We start from the raw sequence: 18,466 nt of genomic DNA, 5'->3' as shown, positions 1-18,466 counted from the left end.
TGCTTGGGGGTGCTGGGATTTGGTACCAGAGTATACTGAGAAAGGACCGTCCTTCCCCTTTGTCCCCCCAATATACACCCTCGGATTTTGGGTTTTTAGTTTTAATTTTTAGAACAATACACATCTTCCTGAGAAATCCTGGGAGCTGGGGTCCACTGTTGGAAGAGTCAGGTGGGTTGGAGGGATGCATAGGATGTCCAGTCTAGAACACTAGAAGCCCGGAGCTGAAGGCTTCCTCGGGTCCCTGTGGCCCCTTTAAGAGCCTGCCCGTCCCCCGCCATGTGGCCCGCTGACATCAGAGCAGGAAGTGTTTGAGGAAGTCTAGAGCTAGCAGGCAGGCTGTCTAATCCAGGTCCCTGAACCCTGATGTGGTCTGGGGGGGCACCCACCGACCTAAGTCCCTACAGGTGGTCTCCGCCTCCCTCCCTGTTCCCTGCCCTGGCAAGGGCCGCCTCCCCCTTCCCCAACCACCAGGCAGGTGAGTTCACCCCTTACTTCTCCCCACCCCCCAACCCCCGGGACCCTGAGCTGAGACAGGTGGCTTAAGGTGGGACCAGCTGTGACCTCTTTCTTGTCCCTCTCCTTGGTCACTACTCCTGACATCCAGGGAGATAATCAATCTTGTTTGTCCTTTCCTGGAGGTTTGGAAACAAATTTCTACTGAGTTCTGGAAGTTTGCTTTGCCCACCCACTCTGTTTTGTTCCTGGTTGGTGAGTGTTAAAATCCGGGAGATTGCTGTAAAGCCTAAAGAGAGAAAATACAGCTGGTGTAGGTTCCCCCACTGATCCATTTGAAGTGCGTGGTTTGGCATGGTGGGGAAGGAGGATTCATTCATAGGCTCTCCATACCATATAAAGGCGTATGTGATTTCCCAGGAAGTAAAAAATTGACTTTCAAATTTTTTATCCAGGGAAAGTAGAGGAAGGGAGTCTTAAATGGCACCTTAGGGGGATTCCTTTGGCAATCAAGGGATCTCTTTGAGTAACAGAGGTAGGAGAGGTGTTGAAGAACTTGTTAGAGAAGAGTTTCTTTTTTAAAAGAAAATAAAAACACACTTTTTCCTTCTCACTCACACCCAAAGGCAAGAATCCTCTGTCCCATTCCATCTCTCCAAGGGGTCTTGTTTTTCTTCCTCTGATCCTCCTCTGAATTCCCACAGCAGTAACTTCAGAATGAGCTGGCCACCTTCTCTTCAAATGCAGACTTGTGGGTCCTGGGAAATGAAAGAACGGCTTGGAACTGGGGGATTTGGAAATGTCATCCGGTGGCACAATGAGGTAGGTAGGACCTCTTTCTACCCTGGGAAAGAACAGTCATGAGGTGAGGGGGGTTAGTGCATTTCACACTTCACTTCCCAAGTGGCTCTAGTGAGATTCCTTCTGTTTGATCTAGGTGTGCCTATCCCACCATGTTCTGGGTTTTGATTTGGGTCTTGGTGGTAGGGTGGTCTCATTTGGAGAGAAGAGCCAAAGAGGCAGAAAGAACCTGGATCAGAGTAGGTTCCTCAGATTTGCTAATCTTCTCTAGCCTGCCTGTTGGAGAAACCTTGGACATGTTACCTGCCTAGTCAATCAACTGTCATTTATCAAATAAACCTGACTATGTGCAAGGGAAACAAGGAAAAAGTGAAAATCCCTGACCTCAAGGAGCTTATCCAGCACCTGGATTTCATTATAAACAACAAACTAATGTCCTGACAAAATCCTACCAAAAACCCCAATTTCCCTAAGGTTATTCCACACCAGAAAGTTCCGCAAGTTCTTCACCATAATCAGGAATCTGGCTGAAATGATGGGTCACATCACTGTTGGTTTGTTTGCCTCTGAGGCTCTTGACTGGACAGTCATGACCCATGATTATGCAACTCTAAATGTTAAAGTACACCAGGCCTTCTCAATTCCAAGTGGACAGGACTCTTCCTGGGTATTTGGAGGTTAAATACAAACAGCTTTGGAGTCGGTTGCTTAGGAGAGAAGCTCTCATTCCTGGTGGAGAGTCAGGAGTACTAGCCAGTCCTATACCTGAAAGGACCTGCTGGAAAAAAAGACTACCTCAAACTCACTCAAATCGCTCCACCCACCCTATGGTCTAGCATTAAGTACAATGCCCCCTCTTAGGGTCACCAAATTATTCCTACTTTAGAACATTAAATTCAATAAATATTTATTAAGTACCTACTATAGGAAAGGCACTGTACTGCAGGCTGTGGATAAAAAAACTAAACAGTCTCTGCTTTGAAGGAGTTCACATTCTATTTTAGAGATATGATGGGGACAAGGATAAGTCAATACAAAATATTTAACCCGAGATGTTGATAAAGGGTGATATTCTTATAAAGAGAGTGAATAAATAAAACGTACAGAATCTAGACTCCTTGACTGTCACAGGGACCTATCACTTCCATTTCTGTAGTGCCTTGTAGCATACAAAGTCTTTTCCTCACCACAACCCTATGAAGTCGAAATTACAAGCATTTTTTTTACCAAAGCTTTGATTTTATTGGTTTATGATAATATCAATAAGGAAACATCCTATACCTATATAGATGTGCACATTAGAGAATTGCCTGGGACAGGGATGAAATGACTTGCCCAGGATCTCATGACCCATTTGTGTAAAAGATGGGACTTGAACCTCGATCTTTGGACTTAGAGGCCTTCTCTCTATCCACTGTGCCGTGCTAACTCTCAGGTTTTGTGAGTGTTATGATGCTCATTTTACAGGTTTAAATTTTTTGCCTAAGATCAAATGACTAGAGGGGTTTTATACGGTAGTATTCTTATTGTTGAATCATGCCTGACTCTTCATGATCCTGTGGACCATCTCATCGCTAGCCAGAGCTGGCCATGGGGTTTTCTTGGCAAAGATACTGGAGCAGTTTGCCATTTCCTTCTTCAGTGGATTAAGGCAAACAGAGGTTAAATGACTTGACTAAGGTCACACAACTAGTAAGTGTCTAAGGCCAGATTTGATTTCAGATCATCTTGACTCCAGGCCCAGTGCTTTATCCACTGATCCATCAGTTGCCTCTTTATATGGTAGCACCAGGACCCAAAATTTGTTATCCAGAGTTCAGGGATCCTTGTCTTGCACCATCCTCCATAACAGATCCCTTCTCAGCTTAGTCAAAGGCAGTTACTTTTGCTTTAAAAAAAAAAGGAAAGAAGGTAGTCAAGGGAAGGAAAAGGAGAAGAGGGAGAGTAGAAAGGAGAAAGGAAGAAGGAAGGACAGAAAGAGAAAGAGAATAGGAGAAGAGAGGAGATAATTTCCATGCAAGTGTTCCAGCATTCTATCATACCCAGTCTGAAATGGTCTCCACCTGCTGTCTCTGCTCTGAGTGCCCACACAGTCTAAATAACATTGCTCCATAGCCACAAAGGGGGTTTTGGTTTTGACCCAACCATGGGCATAAAGACAAAGTCCGTGGGGTAGGGATGTCTGTGTATGTGTGTGTGTGTATTTGGAATCTGACCTGCACACTACTATTAAGTTATTCCTGCAGAATACCACTTGCCCACCACACACACTCCAGTTGGCTCTGCTTTCTGGGTGTGCCCTGTTACCCTCAACCACTTGTGTGGGTGCTACAGTAACAAGAGACTGAGTTTTCTTGACTAAAGGCCAGAGCTTAGGCTATAGCTTCCACTGAGGGCATCCTCAACAGAAGGACTCATCCCTGAGTCACCATGAGGAAGCTTCCTTTTAGAAGCAACTCTATCCTCTCTTTCCTTGACCTAAAGATAAAGCTGTCCTCCAAAGGACAGTCATAAGGACAGGTCTAAGTCAACCTGGAAAGGAACCTGAAAAGATCTAGCCCAGCCTCCTCATTTTGCAGATGAGGAAACTGAGGCCCAGAGAGAGATGTCAAAGTCAAGGTAACAGAGCTCAGAGCTAGTGAGTAGGCAGGATTTAAGCCTCTGACTTCAAATCCTGTGCTCTTTCCACTACACCACACTGCTTGAGATGTTGGAGAATTATTTAAGGTCTGCTGGGAACCATTGTGAGGTGAGGTGAGAGGGATCAGTACTCTATGATCCTGGAGCAAAGCATTAGGATCAGTGCTTCCAACCGAATCACCAATGGTTTTGAAATAAGCTTTAAACATTGTTGGCTAAGCCTAAACTTGGCTTAGTCCAGGAGGTTCAAGTTTTGGGGGTTTTATTTTAAATGCAGTAGGTACTCATGAATCATAAAATCCAATTAAAACTACTTTAATCACTGAAACTTTAAAATGCATGATTCAAGAATTATAAAGGGTATAAAGCACAATTCCCTTTCTGTAGTCAGGAACTGAAGGAAGCACCCCCTATGTAGTTAAAGCTCCAGAAAATTATTCTGGTCACTTACCTTCTCCTGAGCCAATCCTATTACATATAATTCAAACTCCTAGGCCTACAATGCAAGTGGGACTGAGCCAAGGGACAAAGAAGACTGGATATGGTCATACTACATCTGCAGTAACTCCAAAAATAAGCCCAGGTTCTCACTACATCCCACTCATTGGAGACTGGTTCCTAAAAATTTTCTGGGGGACCTTTCATCATTAAAGCAATCTCAGAAACAGCCCCAAAAACTGGAGAATGAGAATGAAACAAATAAAAATACAAAACAATATAAGTATTTTTTTTTTTTACATTGGGAAAATGCTGTCAGTGGCAGTTCCTAAAAATCTTATGGGATAAAATAGTAGCGATGGCCCAGAGTACCACCAGGAAATTAAGGTCCGCTAAATGGAAGATAAGATGCCCAGCATTGTCACTCTGTCACAGGGCTTGACCATCTGAATTAAAACAGCTAAGAGAGGCCAGATAGGTGATACAGTACATAGAGTTCCAGGTCTGGAGTCAGGAAGACCTAATTCAAATCTAGCTTCATACTCTTACTAGCTGTGTGACCTTGGACAAGTCACTTGACCCAGTTTGCCTCAGTTTGTTCATTTGTAATATGAACTGGATAAGGAAATGGCAAACCATTCCAGTATCTTTGCCAAGAAAACCCCCCAAAAAGTTCTCAGAGTGGGACTGTATAACAATAAGAGGACACAGGCCTCTTGCATGTAGAGCCTGAGGCTGGTGGATTGTTTGAGCAAAAAACAGAATATTGAACTGCATTGGGTTAAACTGATTGGGTGTCTTCACTAAGTCTAGCACCAGTATGGACTGGAAAGGAGAGGACAAAAATGACAGATAGGGCATTGAACCCCAAATAAATGGGGAGATAATAAGAAAGTACATTGCTGACTTTGAGGAGTCAGACCACCAGAGCCAAGTGATGGTCAGCAACAGCACTAGAAATTTCAGGGCCACCAAATGGATGATGACTTCCAGCTTTGTCCCTCCATCACAGGTCTGGACCACCTCAATTAAAACTGCTTAACAGTCACGGGCCTCTTACATGGTTCCCATGTTAAGACTTGGCGGAGGTCATTACTGGGCTAGTATCAGTGATCTTTGAAACATGGAGAATAGGAGAGGTCCTGGAGGACCTTGTAAAACAGGGATTCTTAACCTCTTTTTGCATTCTGAAGAAGACCTCTTCTTAGAATAATGTTTTAAAATAATTGGAGGAAATGCTACAATCTCAGTTAGAGTTTAATAAAATTAAAAATGTATGTTTTCCTAATCAAAGTCATGGATTCCCTGAAATCCATCCTTGGACATTTTGGAGATCTGTGGTCCCCAGATTAAGAATCCCTGATATGACAGCATATGTCATCATAGGGAAGAAAGTGGAGTCTGCAGACCACAGGCCACTGAACTTGACTTTGATTCCTGGTAAAATTCTGGAACCAGTTATTAAAAGAATGATTAAGGAACATCTGCGGAAGGACCCAGTAATTACACACTGCCAAGAGCAGATCATGCCATTGTGTTACTAGACTGGCAAGTCCCGGGAACACTGGGACCTTAGTTGGCCTAGATTTTTGTAAAACATTTGACAAAATTTCTCAAGTTTTTCCATCAAATTTCTAGCCCATCTTGTGGACTAGATGGAGAGATATGGACTGGATAATAGTATTGTGAGGTGGTTTCAGAAGTGTTTTGAATGACTAGACCCAAAGTGCAGTCATTAGTGGGGGACCTCTTCTTGGCCTTGTGTTTTTATAACATTTTTATCAATAACCTGAATATGGATAAATAATAATAACACATTTTACATAGAATTTTACCTACTCATAATTAATAGGCACTTTATAAATGTTGAATTGAAAAGGGGTTTTCTACAACAACCCTCTGAGATATTACAAGTATTTTAATCTCCATCTTACAGATGAGGATATAAGTCCAGAGCTATTTGATTTGTCCAAGGTCACAGAGATAGCAAATGTCATAGCCAAGAAAAGAGCAAAATCTCTCCTGATTCCACATCCAAAACTCTTCTCCGTACTACATTGGTCCTCTAAAGTTATAGAGGACATACTTTTCCAACCTAAACCTGAGAGGTATACATAATACCAACATGTGGTTTGAGATTATAATATAAATATAAAATTTTCATTTTGTTCATATAGTATTTATGCAACACATGCTATATTAATATTTTACAATAATATAAACATTAAATATATAAATATACAAATAATGTAATATAAAAGATTTCATAAATATAGAATTTATAAACATGATATATTTTACGTAAAATAATACAAATGGAATGTATAAATATAAAATAGACTATAATGTGTTATATACATACAAAATATAATATAGGATATATAATAATGAAAAGAATCTCAGTAGGTAGAAGGAATATTGTGTTCAGCTTTCTGCTCCACATTTTTTAAAAATTTAATTAATTTATTTGTTTTCAGTTTTCAACAATCACTTCCCTAAGTTTTAAATTTTCTCCCCTTCCCTTCACCCCCCCTCCCCAAGAGAGCATGCAATCTTATTTGTGTTCCATTCTTACATTCTTATTAAACACATTTTCACATTAGTCACGTTGCATAGAAGAATTAAAACAAATGGGAGAAATCATGATACAAGAGAATATATACATAATACAAGATACACAATACAAGAGAAAATAGTCTACTTCATTCTGTGTTCTGATTCCATAGTTCTTTCTCTGGATGTGGATGACATTTTGCCTCAAGAGTCCACTGGGAATGTTTTAGGTCCTTGCATTGCTGAAGGGCTAAGTCTATCAGAAACAGTCCTTGCACACCGTGACTGTCACTGTGTATTATGTTCTCCAGGTCTGCTCATTTCACTCAGCATCAGTTCATATAAGTCTTTCCAGGTTCTTCTGAAGTCTGCCTGCTCATCATTTCTTATTGCACAATAGTATTCCATTACATTCATATACCACCACTTGTTCAGCCATTCCCCAATTGATGGGCATTCCCTCAATTTCCAGTTCTTGGCCACCACAAAAAGAGCTGCCATAAATATGTACATGTGGGCCCTTTTCCCATTTTTATGATCTCTTTGGGATGCAGTCCTAGAAGCGCTATTGCTGGGTCAAAGGGTATGCACATTTTTGTAGCCCTTTGGGCATAGTTCCGAATTGCTCTCCAAAATGGTTGGATCAGCTCCCAGCTCCACAAACAATGAATTAGTGTTCCAACTCTCCCATATCTTCTCCAGCATTTATCATCTTCCTATTTTGTCATGTTAGCCAATCTGATAGCTGTGAGGTGGTACCTCAGAGTTGCTTTGATTTGCATCTCTCTAATCAATAGTGATTTGTAGCATTCTCCCATATGACTATAGATAGCTTTAATTTCTTCCTCTGAAAACTGCCTGTTCATATCCTTTGACCATTTATCAATTGTCAGCCCCATGTTTGAGGAAGAAAGTTGATAAGCTTGAGAGTGTCCTGAGTTGACAATCTGGGTGGTAAAGGGCAATAATAATAACATGTAATTTATTACATGTAATAAATAACGGTAAGTAATAACAGTAATAATTCATGAAATGTTTATTATTATATTATTAACCTAATACATTATTGTACCCAATAATTTGCTGCTACTTCTATGTAACAGTTAGCATTTATACAGAGCCTTAAGTTTTGCAAAGCACTTCACATATGTAGCCTCATTTGGCCTTTACAACCACTCTGGGAGGTAGGGACTGCTATTATCCCCATTTTGCAGATGAAGAAATTTAGTTTCAGAGTTTTGAAGTATTGTGCTCTGGGTCACACAGCTAATAAGTGTCTGAGGCTGGATTTGAACTCATAGCTGCCTATAAGTATCTGTTGAAACAAATGGATCTATTTAGCCTTGGGGGGAGAAGCTTACTTCGGAGAGACATGATAGCTTCCTTCAAGCACCTGAAGGATTGTCCTATGGAAGAGGGATTAGACGCATTCGTTTTAGCCCAGAAGATAGGACCAGGAAGAATGGATAGAAATTTCAGAGGAACAAATTCAGGCTTGATATAGGAAGAACTTCCTGATAATTAGAAGTATCCCAGGGTGTCATGGGCTGCTTCAAGAACTCAGGGGTACCCCTTACTACAGTTCCTCAAGAAAAGTGGGATGACCACTTGTCTGATGTAACAATAACAGTTGACATTTGTTGTTTTGGTTTGTCCTTTGTTTTCCAAGAATACCATGACTTGGGGGAAGTGATGCCATGACATACAAGTGAATTGGATTTAAGTGAGGGAGGGCTGTGCAAAGTCACCAGCCTCACTTTCTCCTCTGGAGACATCTGGGTCCATTGGCCAGCTATACTGGAGATGGCCCCAGATGCAGTGGGAGACCTTGGCCTTTTAAAACTAAGGTCTTTAGCAGGTCTCAGTTTGACTGAGGCAATACCCAATCAGTGATTATGGCTACGTTAAAAAAAAATGAGACCAAGAATGGCCTCTTTAAACTAGTCCAGAAAAAAAAAAAAAGAAGAAGAAGAAACTGAGAGGGAAAGACCCTCAGGGTTTCTGGGCAAAACAGAAACAATTCCTATTTATATTCACTCTGAGTCAGTCTAGGCCCAAACAATGACCGAGTGGAAGAAAGAAGGACAAAAGACAACTCTTGAGTAGTAGGAACTGTCTGTACTGTAGGAACTGGGGACTAAGATGGCCAGTATTGATGGGGTGCTTGTGCTTGGACCCAGCCCTAGGACCCTATCTCTCCCCAATCCAAAGACCCTATCTCTGACAATAACTCATGAGTGGACCTCAGTGAGGCAAACTATCTCTCCCTGTTACAAGAACAAGCTGACCTCTGTAGAATTTCCCTTGTATGAGCAGGACAACCTTGTACCAGCAGAACTATCATGTACTGATTCCCACAGTTACTATATGCAATCCAGAGGTCAACTCCCAAAGCTATCTTGTTACTGACGTAGTAGACCCAAACCACAGCCCTAACAAGTTCCTCCCCACTGACAGTAATGAATGATGCCTGTGGCCAAGGTACAAAAACTATGCTACCATCTAATTGGCATACTTGGCATACCACTTGCTGAACTTTTTCTGTATAAGCTTTAGTATCACCCCCATTAAGTTTCAAATTCTCTAGGGAGCTCCACCTTCTCTTATAGCATTGCAATGAATTTTTTGCCACTTGACTGGAAGACTGATTGCTTGAGTCCCTGAATCTTTCCAGATGACTCCGCCCTGTACCTTGATATTTTGGAGTCCCTGAACCCCTAAACCACATCAGTATGGTTCTTTCCTTTGCCTTCCTTCCTGAAATGTCACAAGATATCTTGGTGTTTACAGGCTACATTTCTTTCTCAAAGATCGTGCCTTAAACCCAAATCACTTTGCCTCTTACTGATTAACTGACAAGAGATCCCAGCTGACATTTATACAATGCTTTAGACACCTTATGGTAGAAGGAAGCTGTGTGGCTCAGTAGATAAAGCAACAGACCTAAAGTCAAATTCAAATCTGGAATATGTAGGAGCTGCGTGAACCTCCACAAGACTGTGGAGACTTAAGTTAGCCTCGGTTTCCTCAACTGTAAATGGGAATTATAATGGCACTTAAATCCCAAGGTGGTTGTGAGGATAAAATGAGATGATAGTTGTAAAGTGATCTGCAGTTCTTAAAGTGCTATATGAATTCTAGCTATCATTGGTGTTATTATTCCCATTTTACAAATAAGGAAACTGAGGCACAGATTAAGTGAATTGTCTATGGTAACACGGATATAACTGCCAAAGGCAGGATTTGAATTCAGGTTTTTTGGCATTAGATCTAACACGTTAGCCACGGTGCTGTGTTAATATGGTAGGTCAGGGAGTGGTGAGATGGTTCAAGTACTGATTGGATTAGACATCCCCAAGATCCCTTCCACCTTTAAGATTCTGTGAATACAAAACATGATTTCTACCCTCAGGAAGTTACCTGTGAAGCTGAATTGACAGAAAAAATAACATACATATGACAAAGAATATTTAGATGCTCAACTGTATGATACTGATTATGACTCAATAGAATTTGGGAAAAAAGCAGAGGAAAACAAGTTGGAGGAGTGGAAAATGGCCTTCTAAAGGGGTTGGGACTTGACCTGGTCCCTGAAGACTGGATAGGATGTAGCTAAGGGTAAGGGCTAGGGGTCATTCCAGGTTAGGGAGTACTCCACTGTCCATTCAGTACTCTCTTACTCTTTCTGCACAAACTGATCTTTCAGGAAACAGGAGAGCAGATCGCCATCAAACAATGTCGACAAGAGCTAAGTCTTCGGAATCGAGAGAGGTGGTGCCTAGAAATACAGATCATGAGAAGGTGAGGTTCTGGGGATCCTGCCTCATCAAAGGGGGTCTCCTAAAGCTTAGGGATAATGAGGACACCAAGACCTGAAAATGGAAGAAGTAACTCAGATCTAGAGTAAGAGTATCCCAAGGTCTGAATCTATGATTTAATTGGTTAACAGGTGGGGATGTGGGGGACAGATATGCATATGTATTCCATAGGCTGCCTTCACTGGTAAAGATGAGCGACTCTGTATCTTACAGTTTTATAGTTTAGAAAGTTATCTGAAGCAGAGTTATTTTGATTAGTTAAGTGACTTTTGTATGGTCTCTATATATGAGTCTTCCTGACTCAAAGCTGGCCATTCATCCCCTTTGCCAAAAATACATGGAAATAATCATTCTTTTTTTAAAAATTTATTTATTTTTAGTTTTCAACATTCACTTCCACAAGTTTTCAATTTTCTCCATTTCCCTTCACAGTGTGCAATCTGATACAGGCTCTACATATACATTCTTATTAAATACATTTTCACATTAGATATGTGGTACAGAAGAATGAGAACAAATGGGCAGAACCATGAGAAAAAAAACGAAACAAAAAAAGAGAGCAAATAGTTTGATCTGAATTCAGACTCCATATTTCTTTCTCTGGATGTGGATGATGTTTTCCATCAGGAGTCTTTTGGAGTTGTTTTAGGTCCTTGCATTGCTGAGAATAGCTAAGTGTATCAAAGTCAATCATCAAACAATGTGGCTGTAACTGTGTATAAAGTTCTCCTGGTTTTACTCACTTCACTCAGCATCAGTTCATGTAAGTCTTTCTAGGTTTTCCTGAAGTCCACCTGCTCATCATTTCTTAGATCACAATAATATTCTATATTCCACAACTTGTTCAGCCATTCCCCAATTGATAGGCATCTCCTCAATTTCTAGTTCTTGGCCAACACAAAAAGTGTTGCTATAAATATTTTTGTAGATGTGAGTCATTTTCCCATTTTTCTGATCTCTGTGGGATACAGCCCTAGAAGTGATATTGCTGGGTCAAAGGCTATGCACATTTTTATAGCCCTTTGGGCATAGTTCCAAATTGTTCTCTAGAAAGGTTAGATCAGTTCAAAACTCCATTAACAATGCATTAGTATTCCAGTTTTCCCACATCTTCTCCAGCATTTATAATTTTCCTTATTGAAATAGACATTCCTGATGTGTTTTTATCTCCCCTGTTTCACCCAGTCATAGAACCCCCAAATTGGAAGGGACTTTAGAGATTGTCTAGTCTAACCCATCTAGGCAAGAATGCTCTAGAACATCACCAAGTAGTCATCCAGCATCTACTTGTATACATCTTCAGAGATGGAGAACTCACTACCTCATAAAGCAGTCCATTTAACTCTTAGACACCTCTTGTGAATATGAAATTTTTTTATATCAAGATGAAAACCACCTCTACCTTCCACCCTCCTACTCTCACTAGTTAGAATTCTTCCTTCTGAGAATTAAGAAAAATTCAGCAAATGTTCAGAAACAGATTGATCCTTTCCCATATAACAAGACTTTATGTGTATGTATGCATATGTACATATAGATACATGTATATCAGTCTATATAAAATATACATGTGAGTGTATATATATATATGTGTGTATGTGTGTGGTGTGTGTGTGTATCCACACACATACATATATATATACAGAAAAGGATCAAAGTCCTTGAATACCATATCATTACTCATAAAAATCACCTTTAGGTAACAACAATGTTAATAGTACCACTCTGGAAATAGGGTCCATTGATCATCTCAAAAGGGACAAGGACAGAGGAAAGCTGGCTGAGAAAGCTAGTCAGACAGGACAGGAGGCCTCCCTCAAAGCCAGCTAGTGGTATATATAACAATTGCCGTTTACACTCGGATAAAGATAAGATAATGCTAAAGATTACCCCTAATAAAACATTCCCAGAAAGACAGAGAGAGAAAAAAAGACTCCTGTGTGATTTGGATACAAAAAAAAAAAAAAAAAAGAATCCCGTCTCCAACCCATCAACTGAGATGAATTAAATATCTTCATCATTTCACTAGGCTACAGAAATCTCATATCTATATATTTTCTTCTTTTGTTGTTCCTATAAATAGCATCTTTAGGTTTCTAGTTATTTTGGGGCTGAAGTGTTTATTTAGCCAGAGTCCTACTTACCTTCTGTGAGGACCATATCTCATTTATTTTTGTATCATTTTGACTATCGTAGTAATATTTGCGTACTAGGCACTTTAGTAATTGCTTGCTGAATTAAGGTGAAAACAGCTAAAAACAAATTACATTTATATAGCATTTTAAGGTATACAAGACACTATCCTCAAATTAACCCTGTGATGTAGACCTAGGGAGTGTAAATATTATTAATCATCCTTATTTTACAGATGAGGAAACAGACTCAGGAAGTGTAAGTGACCTAAGAAGTAGTACTTATATTTTGTTGTTTTCAGTCATGCCCTTTTCTTTGTGACCCCATTTGCGGTTTTCTTGTTAAGATACTAGAGTGATTTGCCATTTCCTTCTCCAGCTCATTTTCTACCTAAGGAAAATGAGACACACAGGGGTAAGGGACTTGCCCAGGGTCACACAGCTAGTAAGTCTCTGTGGCCAGATTTCAACTCAAGAAGATGAGTCTTCCTGACTCCAGGCCCAGCATTCTATCCACATAGTATTTTACAGTATTTTCTCATTTGATGATCACAACACCCCATGAGGGAGGGAGGTGTTATTAATATCCTCTTTTTGACAATGAGGAAACTGAGGCAGGCAGCGTAACATATCCAGGGCCATGGAGCTAGTAAGTGTCTGAGGCTGAAGTGGAACTTAGTTCTTCCTGACACCAGGCCTGTTCTAGATTAGGGGAAGGGAATAAGCATTTATTAAGGATCTACTTTGTGCCAACCTGTGACCTTGAACACAATCTTTTTAGACTCAGTTCCCTTCTCAGTAAAATGAGAGAGTTGCACTAGATTAGACACTAAGATTTATTCGAGGTCTAAATCTGTGATCTCATGGTCTTACTTTAAAAGGCAGTCCATTGGGAGGCATAGAAAAATAAAATTCTATTCCTGACCTCAAGGAACTTACAATCAAATAATAAAAATGATGAGATATTGCTATATAGAGATAATACACTGGCTCTCTCCTTCTCAGACTCAACCATCCTAATGTAGTGGCTGCCCGGGATGTCCCAGAAGGGATGCAAAAGCTGGCACCCAATGACCTTCCCCTGCTGGCTATGGAATATTGCCAGGGTGGAGACCTCAGAAAGGTAAAGTACCTGCATTGGGCCTCTAACTCATCTGGAGTGGGAGGGGTTTGGGACCTGTTTATTTGAGAGGATTAGGAAGAGGACTTTTAGTTTTCAAAATGAGGAAACTCAGAATAGGCAGGAAGATTCCACCGTGATTTCATTCACTTCTCGAGTGTTCCTGGGCACTGCCCAGTTTCCAGCTTGGTGGTGATGTAAGATTGCTCTTACAGGTCTTTATCAGGAAGTTGTACAACAAGGATGAGAAAGTGATTTCTATGGGTCCTGCTTCTCAGTTGAGATGAGGACCGCCAGCCAGCAGTGCTGGTCTTGATTGGAGCCAATGAATGGCCAATAAATGTTAGGGAAAGGTCTTCTTTTATTGACTTCTTGTTGGTTCTTCCCTATTTGATTTTCAGAGACACAACCTGGCCACATCAGGAGATTTATTTTCTTCTCAGACCCAAAAAGGCTAATGAGAAGTTTGCAGTGTGAGGTGGGGGAAGGGGAAAGACACGAGTAAGAGTCCCCAAAACCGCTGCTCCTTCTGTTTCTGGCCTCCACCATGGACTTGCTGTGTGATAGAGTTCTCTGTCTCTTTCTTCATCTGTGAAAGGACAATAACATCTCACCAGACTATTCACAGGGTAGTTGTAAAGATCAGATAAATACAAATATGAGATGTTCTGATAAGATAAACACATTTTGAAAAGTAAAAACTGTTATGAAAGGTAGATGTTATTACCAGTGTTATCAGCATTTCCCTGAACGTAATTTTCCCCATTAGTCTAAATCTCACTGAAGTCCTACCATGTAAAGCTCTAGGATGGGCTTTAATTGGAGAAGGGAGGGGGGGTGTACTCTGCCCTTTATTCTGTCTGTATGTCTCCTTCCAGGGACACAATGTTATTCATTCGTCTATTTCGTCAGTCAATCCCACAGGAACTTTTTTTCCTTTTTCGAAAGAAGCTTCCCTATTTGGTTTTATTTCTCCAACTCACTTACTCCACTCGTGGGAGGTGGGCACTGGAAGGGTACTGTGTGTCACAGCAGGATATGAGCGCTGTCCCTGGCATGATAAGATAGGAAGAGCCCATGGGAAATCAGGGAATCTGATAGTAGTGTGTGTTTGGGGTTTTTTCCTCCTATTTTGCTAACATTTGAAAAAGTTCTGAGTATAGACATGCTTTTTATAAAAAGAACTGGTTTGTTGAGGGTTGGGTTGTTTGGCTTTTGGGAAGGTTGGTGGAGTGGAGAGCATATGTTGAGGAGTAGTGAGAAATCAGTTTGGATTGGAACACTATCAGACTTTAGAAAACCCTGAAACTGAGCCAGAGGGGACCTTACACCTAACATGGTAGACAGTAGGGAGAAACTGGGCAAGGGACTGACATGGTGACAATGGCCTCTTTAGGAGGGTTAGTCTTGTACTGTTGGGCAGGAATGACTGAAAGGAGGAAATATGGAAATTAGGGAAAATACTTGCCCCTGTTTCAATAATAATAATAACTCATAGGCAGCAAGGGGACACAGTGGATAGAATGTTGGGCCTGGCATTAGGAAGATCTGAGTTCGAATTCAACCTCAAGCACTTACTAGCTATGTGACTTCAAGTAAGTCACTCTTAACCCCTGCGCCTCAGTTTTCTCCTCTGTACAATGGGGATAACTAGGCACCTACCGCCCAGAGTTACTGTAAGGATTAAATGAGATAATACTTCTACAGTCTTTATCACAATGCTTGGCACATAGTAGGTTCTATTTAAATGCCAGCTATTATTGTCATATGTATATAGCGCTTTAAGGTTTACAAGATACTCTGCCAAAACTATCTCATTTTATCCTCACAGAAGTCCTAGGAGATAGATGATACTATTACCTCCCCATTTTATAGATGAAGAAATCAAGACAAACAGATTGACTAGGTCACACAATTAGTAAGTGTCAAAGGCAGGATTTGAATTCAGATCTTCTTAGATCTAGTTCCTACATTATATCCTCTATGACCTACTGATTCTCGGATGAGAGTTTACCAATCAGAAGGCAGTATTAAAGAGAGAGTGCGTGGCTCACAGTCGGTTTCATGGCCCACTGCCCCTGGCTGGGGTTATCCCAAGTTCTAAGTGTTGTCATCACATATGCAGGTTCAGAAAGTGAGTTTTATCCATTTACCCAAGATTAATCAGGTCCTCAAGCTGAATTCTGCTCACTAGACTCATAAGATACCATTGGGTAAACTAGAATGCCAGCTGGTCCATTTACAAGGATATGAGTACTCATCATTGTCTTTTGCCCAGACTCTTCTTGGTGAATAAGTCCTTGGAACAAGCCAACTTGCTCAAACGTAGTGGAGGATATCCCTGGTAGAGACACTTTGCCCTTTAGACTATTTCTGTCTCCAGGGATAGAGTTGGTTGTTCTGAATTATGGCACCTCTTCCTCTGGACATTCCTGAAACCACGCTGGCCAAGTGGTATTATGTATAACTCTTTTTTTTTTTCAGTGTTCCTTATCAGTCGCCAAGAACACCACACTTCCTCACGACATACATTACTCTTTCCAAGATCCCAGCTTATCTTCCATTAATCCCATTTTAAATTGATGCCTTCCCTTCATTCAGGGCAGTACCCCAGAGTGCCTTACTGAGAATTATGAATCATTTCATGGGATTATAGATCTGGTTCTGGAAAGCAATTTAGAGGTCATCTAGTCCAATGACCTCATTTTAAAAGTAAAGAAACTGAGGCCCGGAGGGGTAAAAGGACTGTCCGTACAAGGTCAAAAAAGATCACATGGGTTGTTCTAAGTGGCAGAGCTGGCCTTCAAACTTAGGACCCAGGACTCTGAAGTTCTTTGCTCTAAGTTCAGCATTAGGAGTATAGACTTAGAGACGGAAGGGACTCAGAAGCCAACTAGCCTCTTATTATTAGATTATAAGTTCCTTGAGGGCAAAAACAGAATCTTATTTATTTTCACATGTCTTCCAGTCGACTTCCCTTAAAGGTGGGACTGCAGGATCAGAGATCTACACCTAAGATTTAGTTTTAACATCCAGTTAGTCCAGCTCTGTCATTGTACAGATAAAGAGATGGAGGACCCCAAGACGTTAAAAGATTTGCCCACAGTCATACAAGTAATAATAGTAACCAAGCTGGAATTCAAATTGAGGTCACCTGACTCTTAACTCTACTACACCGTATAGTCTCTGAAGAGTGAAGTGACCTGTATAAATGGCCATTCATCCATTTTTGTTGATTCTGATTGGCTTCAGTACCAGAGAATGACCTCTTTTGACGTCATTCTTGTATTTTGGGAATAGCAGGGGATCCTGTTTGTTTATCAAATGAGATAATATTTGTAAAGCTTTTAACACAGTGCCAATAGGCAATTAACAAATACCTCTGCCCTTCCCGTAAGCCCTGACTTACACCACCTGTGTATGTCAAGGGGTAGGCAGAAGCCAGAGCTGCCCATGCGCTCATTCCTCTTTGGAGAACTAGTATGAGCTTCCCCTGATCTACATGTGATCTGTCGATCTCTTAGCAGTTTGTCAATGAGGCAGCTTCTTTCATTTTTACATAACTTTCAGTTAAAACAACATTAAAAAAAAAACAAAGCAAAAAATCACCAAACCAGTCCTTTACCTCTGAATAAGTAGATAAACAGTCCTGGCTAACATGTAAAGAAGTGTAAATGCCTGAATTAATCTGCACAGATATCTATTAGCTTTCTGAGAAAATGCACTAAAATACTAATAAAACCATATAATAAAAAATAATGAATTGCCTTAGGCAATTAATATATGCTTCTGCCCTTCCCTTAAACACTGTTAACAACATCTGTGTGTGTCAAGGAGGAGGCAGAAGTCAGAGCTGTCCATTCTCTCCTTCCTCTGCGGGGAACTAGTAGGAGTGTTCCCTGATCTACATTTGATCTGTCAGTCTCTCAAGCAGTTTGCCAAAAATAATAAATCAAATGAGATAATATTCGTAAAGCATTTAGCATAGCGCCGGGCGCGTAGTAGGCATTGTATAAATGCTTTTTCCCTTCCCCTTCAAACTAAACCTTGGCTCAGATAGCAAAAGAGATGAGGAAGCTACTGTGGTCCAGAGAGGTGATTTCAAAAAAATCCTGATGGTGGTAAATGAGAGAGATCTTTCCTCAATAGCACTGCCTCTCCAAATAATAACTCACATTTACATAGCACTTTCAGATTTATTTTAAAAAAGAAAAAAACTATCCTCTTAATATGTCCTTATCCTTATTCAACAGATGAGGAAACTGAGGCCCAGAAAGGTTAAGTGACTTGCTCAGATTCATACAGCTAGTGTGATTTGAATTCATTTCTTCTGACCCAGGACTGGTGCTCTTCCACAGTTGGTCTGCATGTAAGGAGGCCTGTCCCCTTGCCTCTTAGGGACTTTAGCTCCTTGATAAGTTCTCTCCATCATCTCTCCATGAGGCTAGGTTAGTTTTCAATGGGTGCTTTTCACCCTGTGCAATCTAAGACATTCTTAGAAGAGGTGA

At 40.7% G+C, this 18,466-nt stretch overlaps 1 protein-coding gene across 3 annotated transcripts in view; it reads left to right on the top strand.

Moving 5' to 3' along the window:
* Positions 1–283: 283 nt before the first annotated feature.
* The window catches only part of IKBKB (inhibitor of nuclear factor kappa B kinase subunit beta), an 80,850-nt gene continuing 62,667 nt past the window's right edge, over positions 284–18,466 (top strand). For 2 of the 3 annotated variants that reach the window (XM_072635060.1, XM_072635058.1), the window contains exons 1-4: positions 284–478; positions 1,161–1,278; positions 10,595–10,689; positions 13,844–13,961. In XM_072635060.1, the coding sequence (XP_072491161.1) occupies positions 1,174–1,278; positions 10,595–10,689; positions 13,844–13,961 (318 nt within the window). In that variant the 5' untranslated portion in view covers positions 284–478; positions 1,161–1,173. The remainder of the gene's footprint in view (positions 479–1,160; positions 1,279–10,594; positions 10,690–13,843; positions 13,962–18,466) is intronic. The other variant, XM_072635059.1, reaches the window with a different exon arrangement.

Source organism: Notamacropus eugenii, chromosome 1, assembly GCF_028372415.1.
Source record: "Notamacropus eugenii isolate mMacEug1 chromosome 1, mMacEug1.pri_v2, whole genome shotgun sequence".
In the NCBI taxonomy this organism is placed as follows: Eukaryota; Metazoa; Chordata; class Mammalia; order Diprotodontia; family Macropodidae; genus Notamacropus; species Notamacropus eugenii.
The sequence above is the reverse complement of the archived record's forward strand: the minus strand, read 5'-3'. Positions and strand labels throughout refer to the sequence as shown.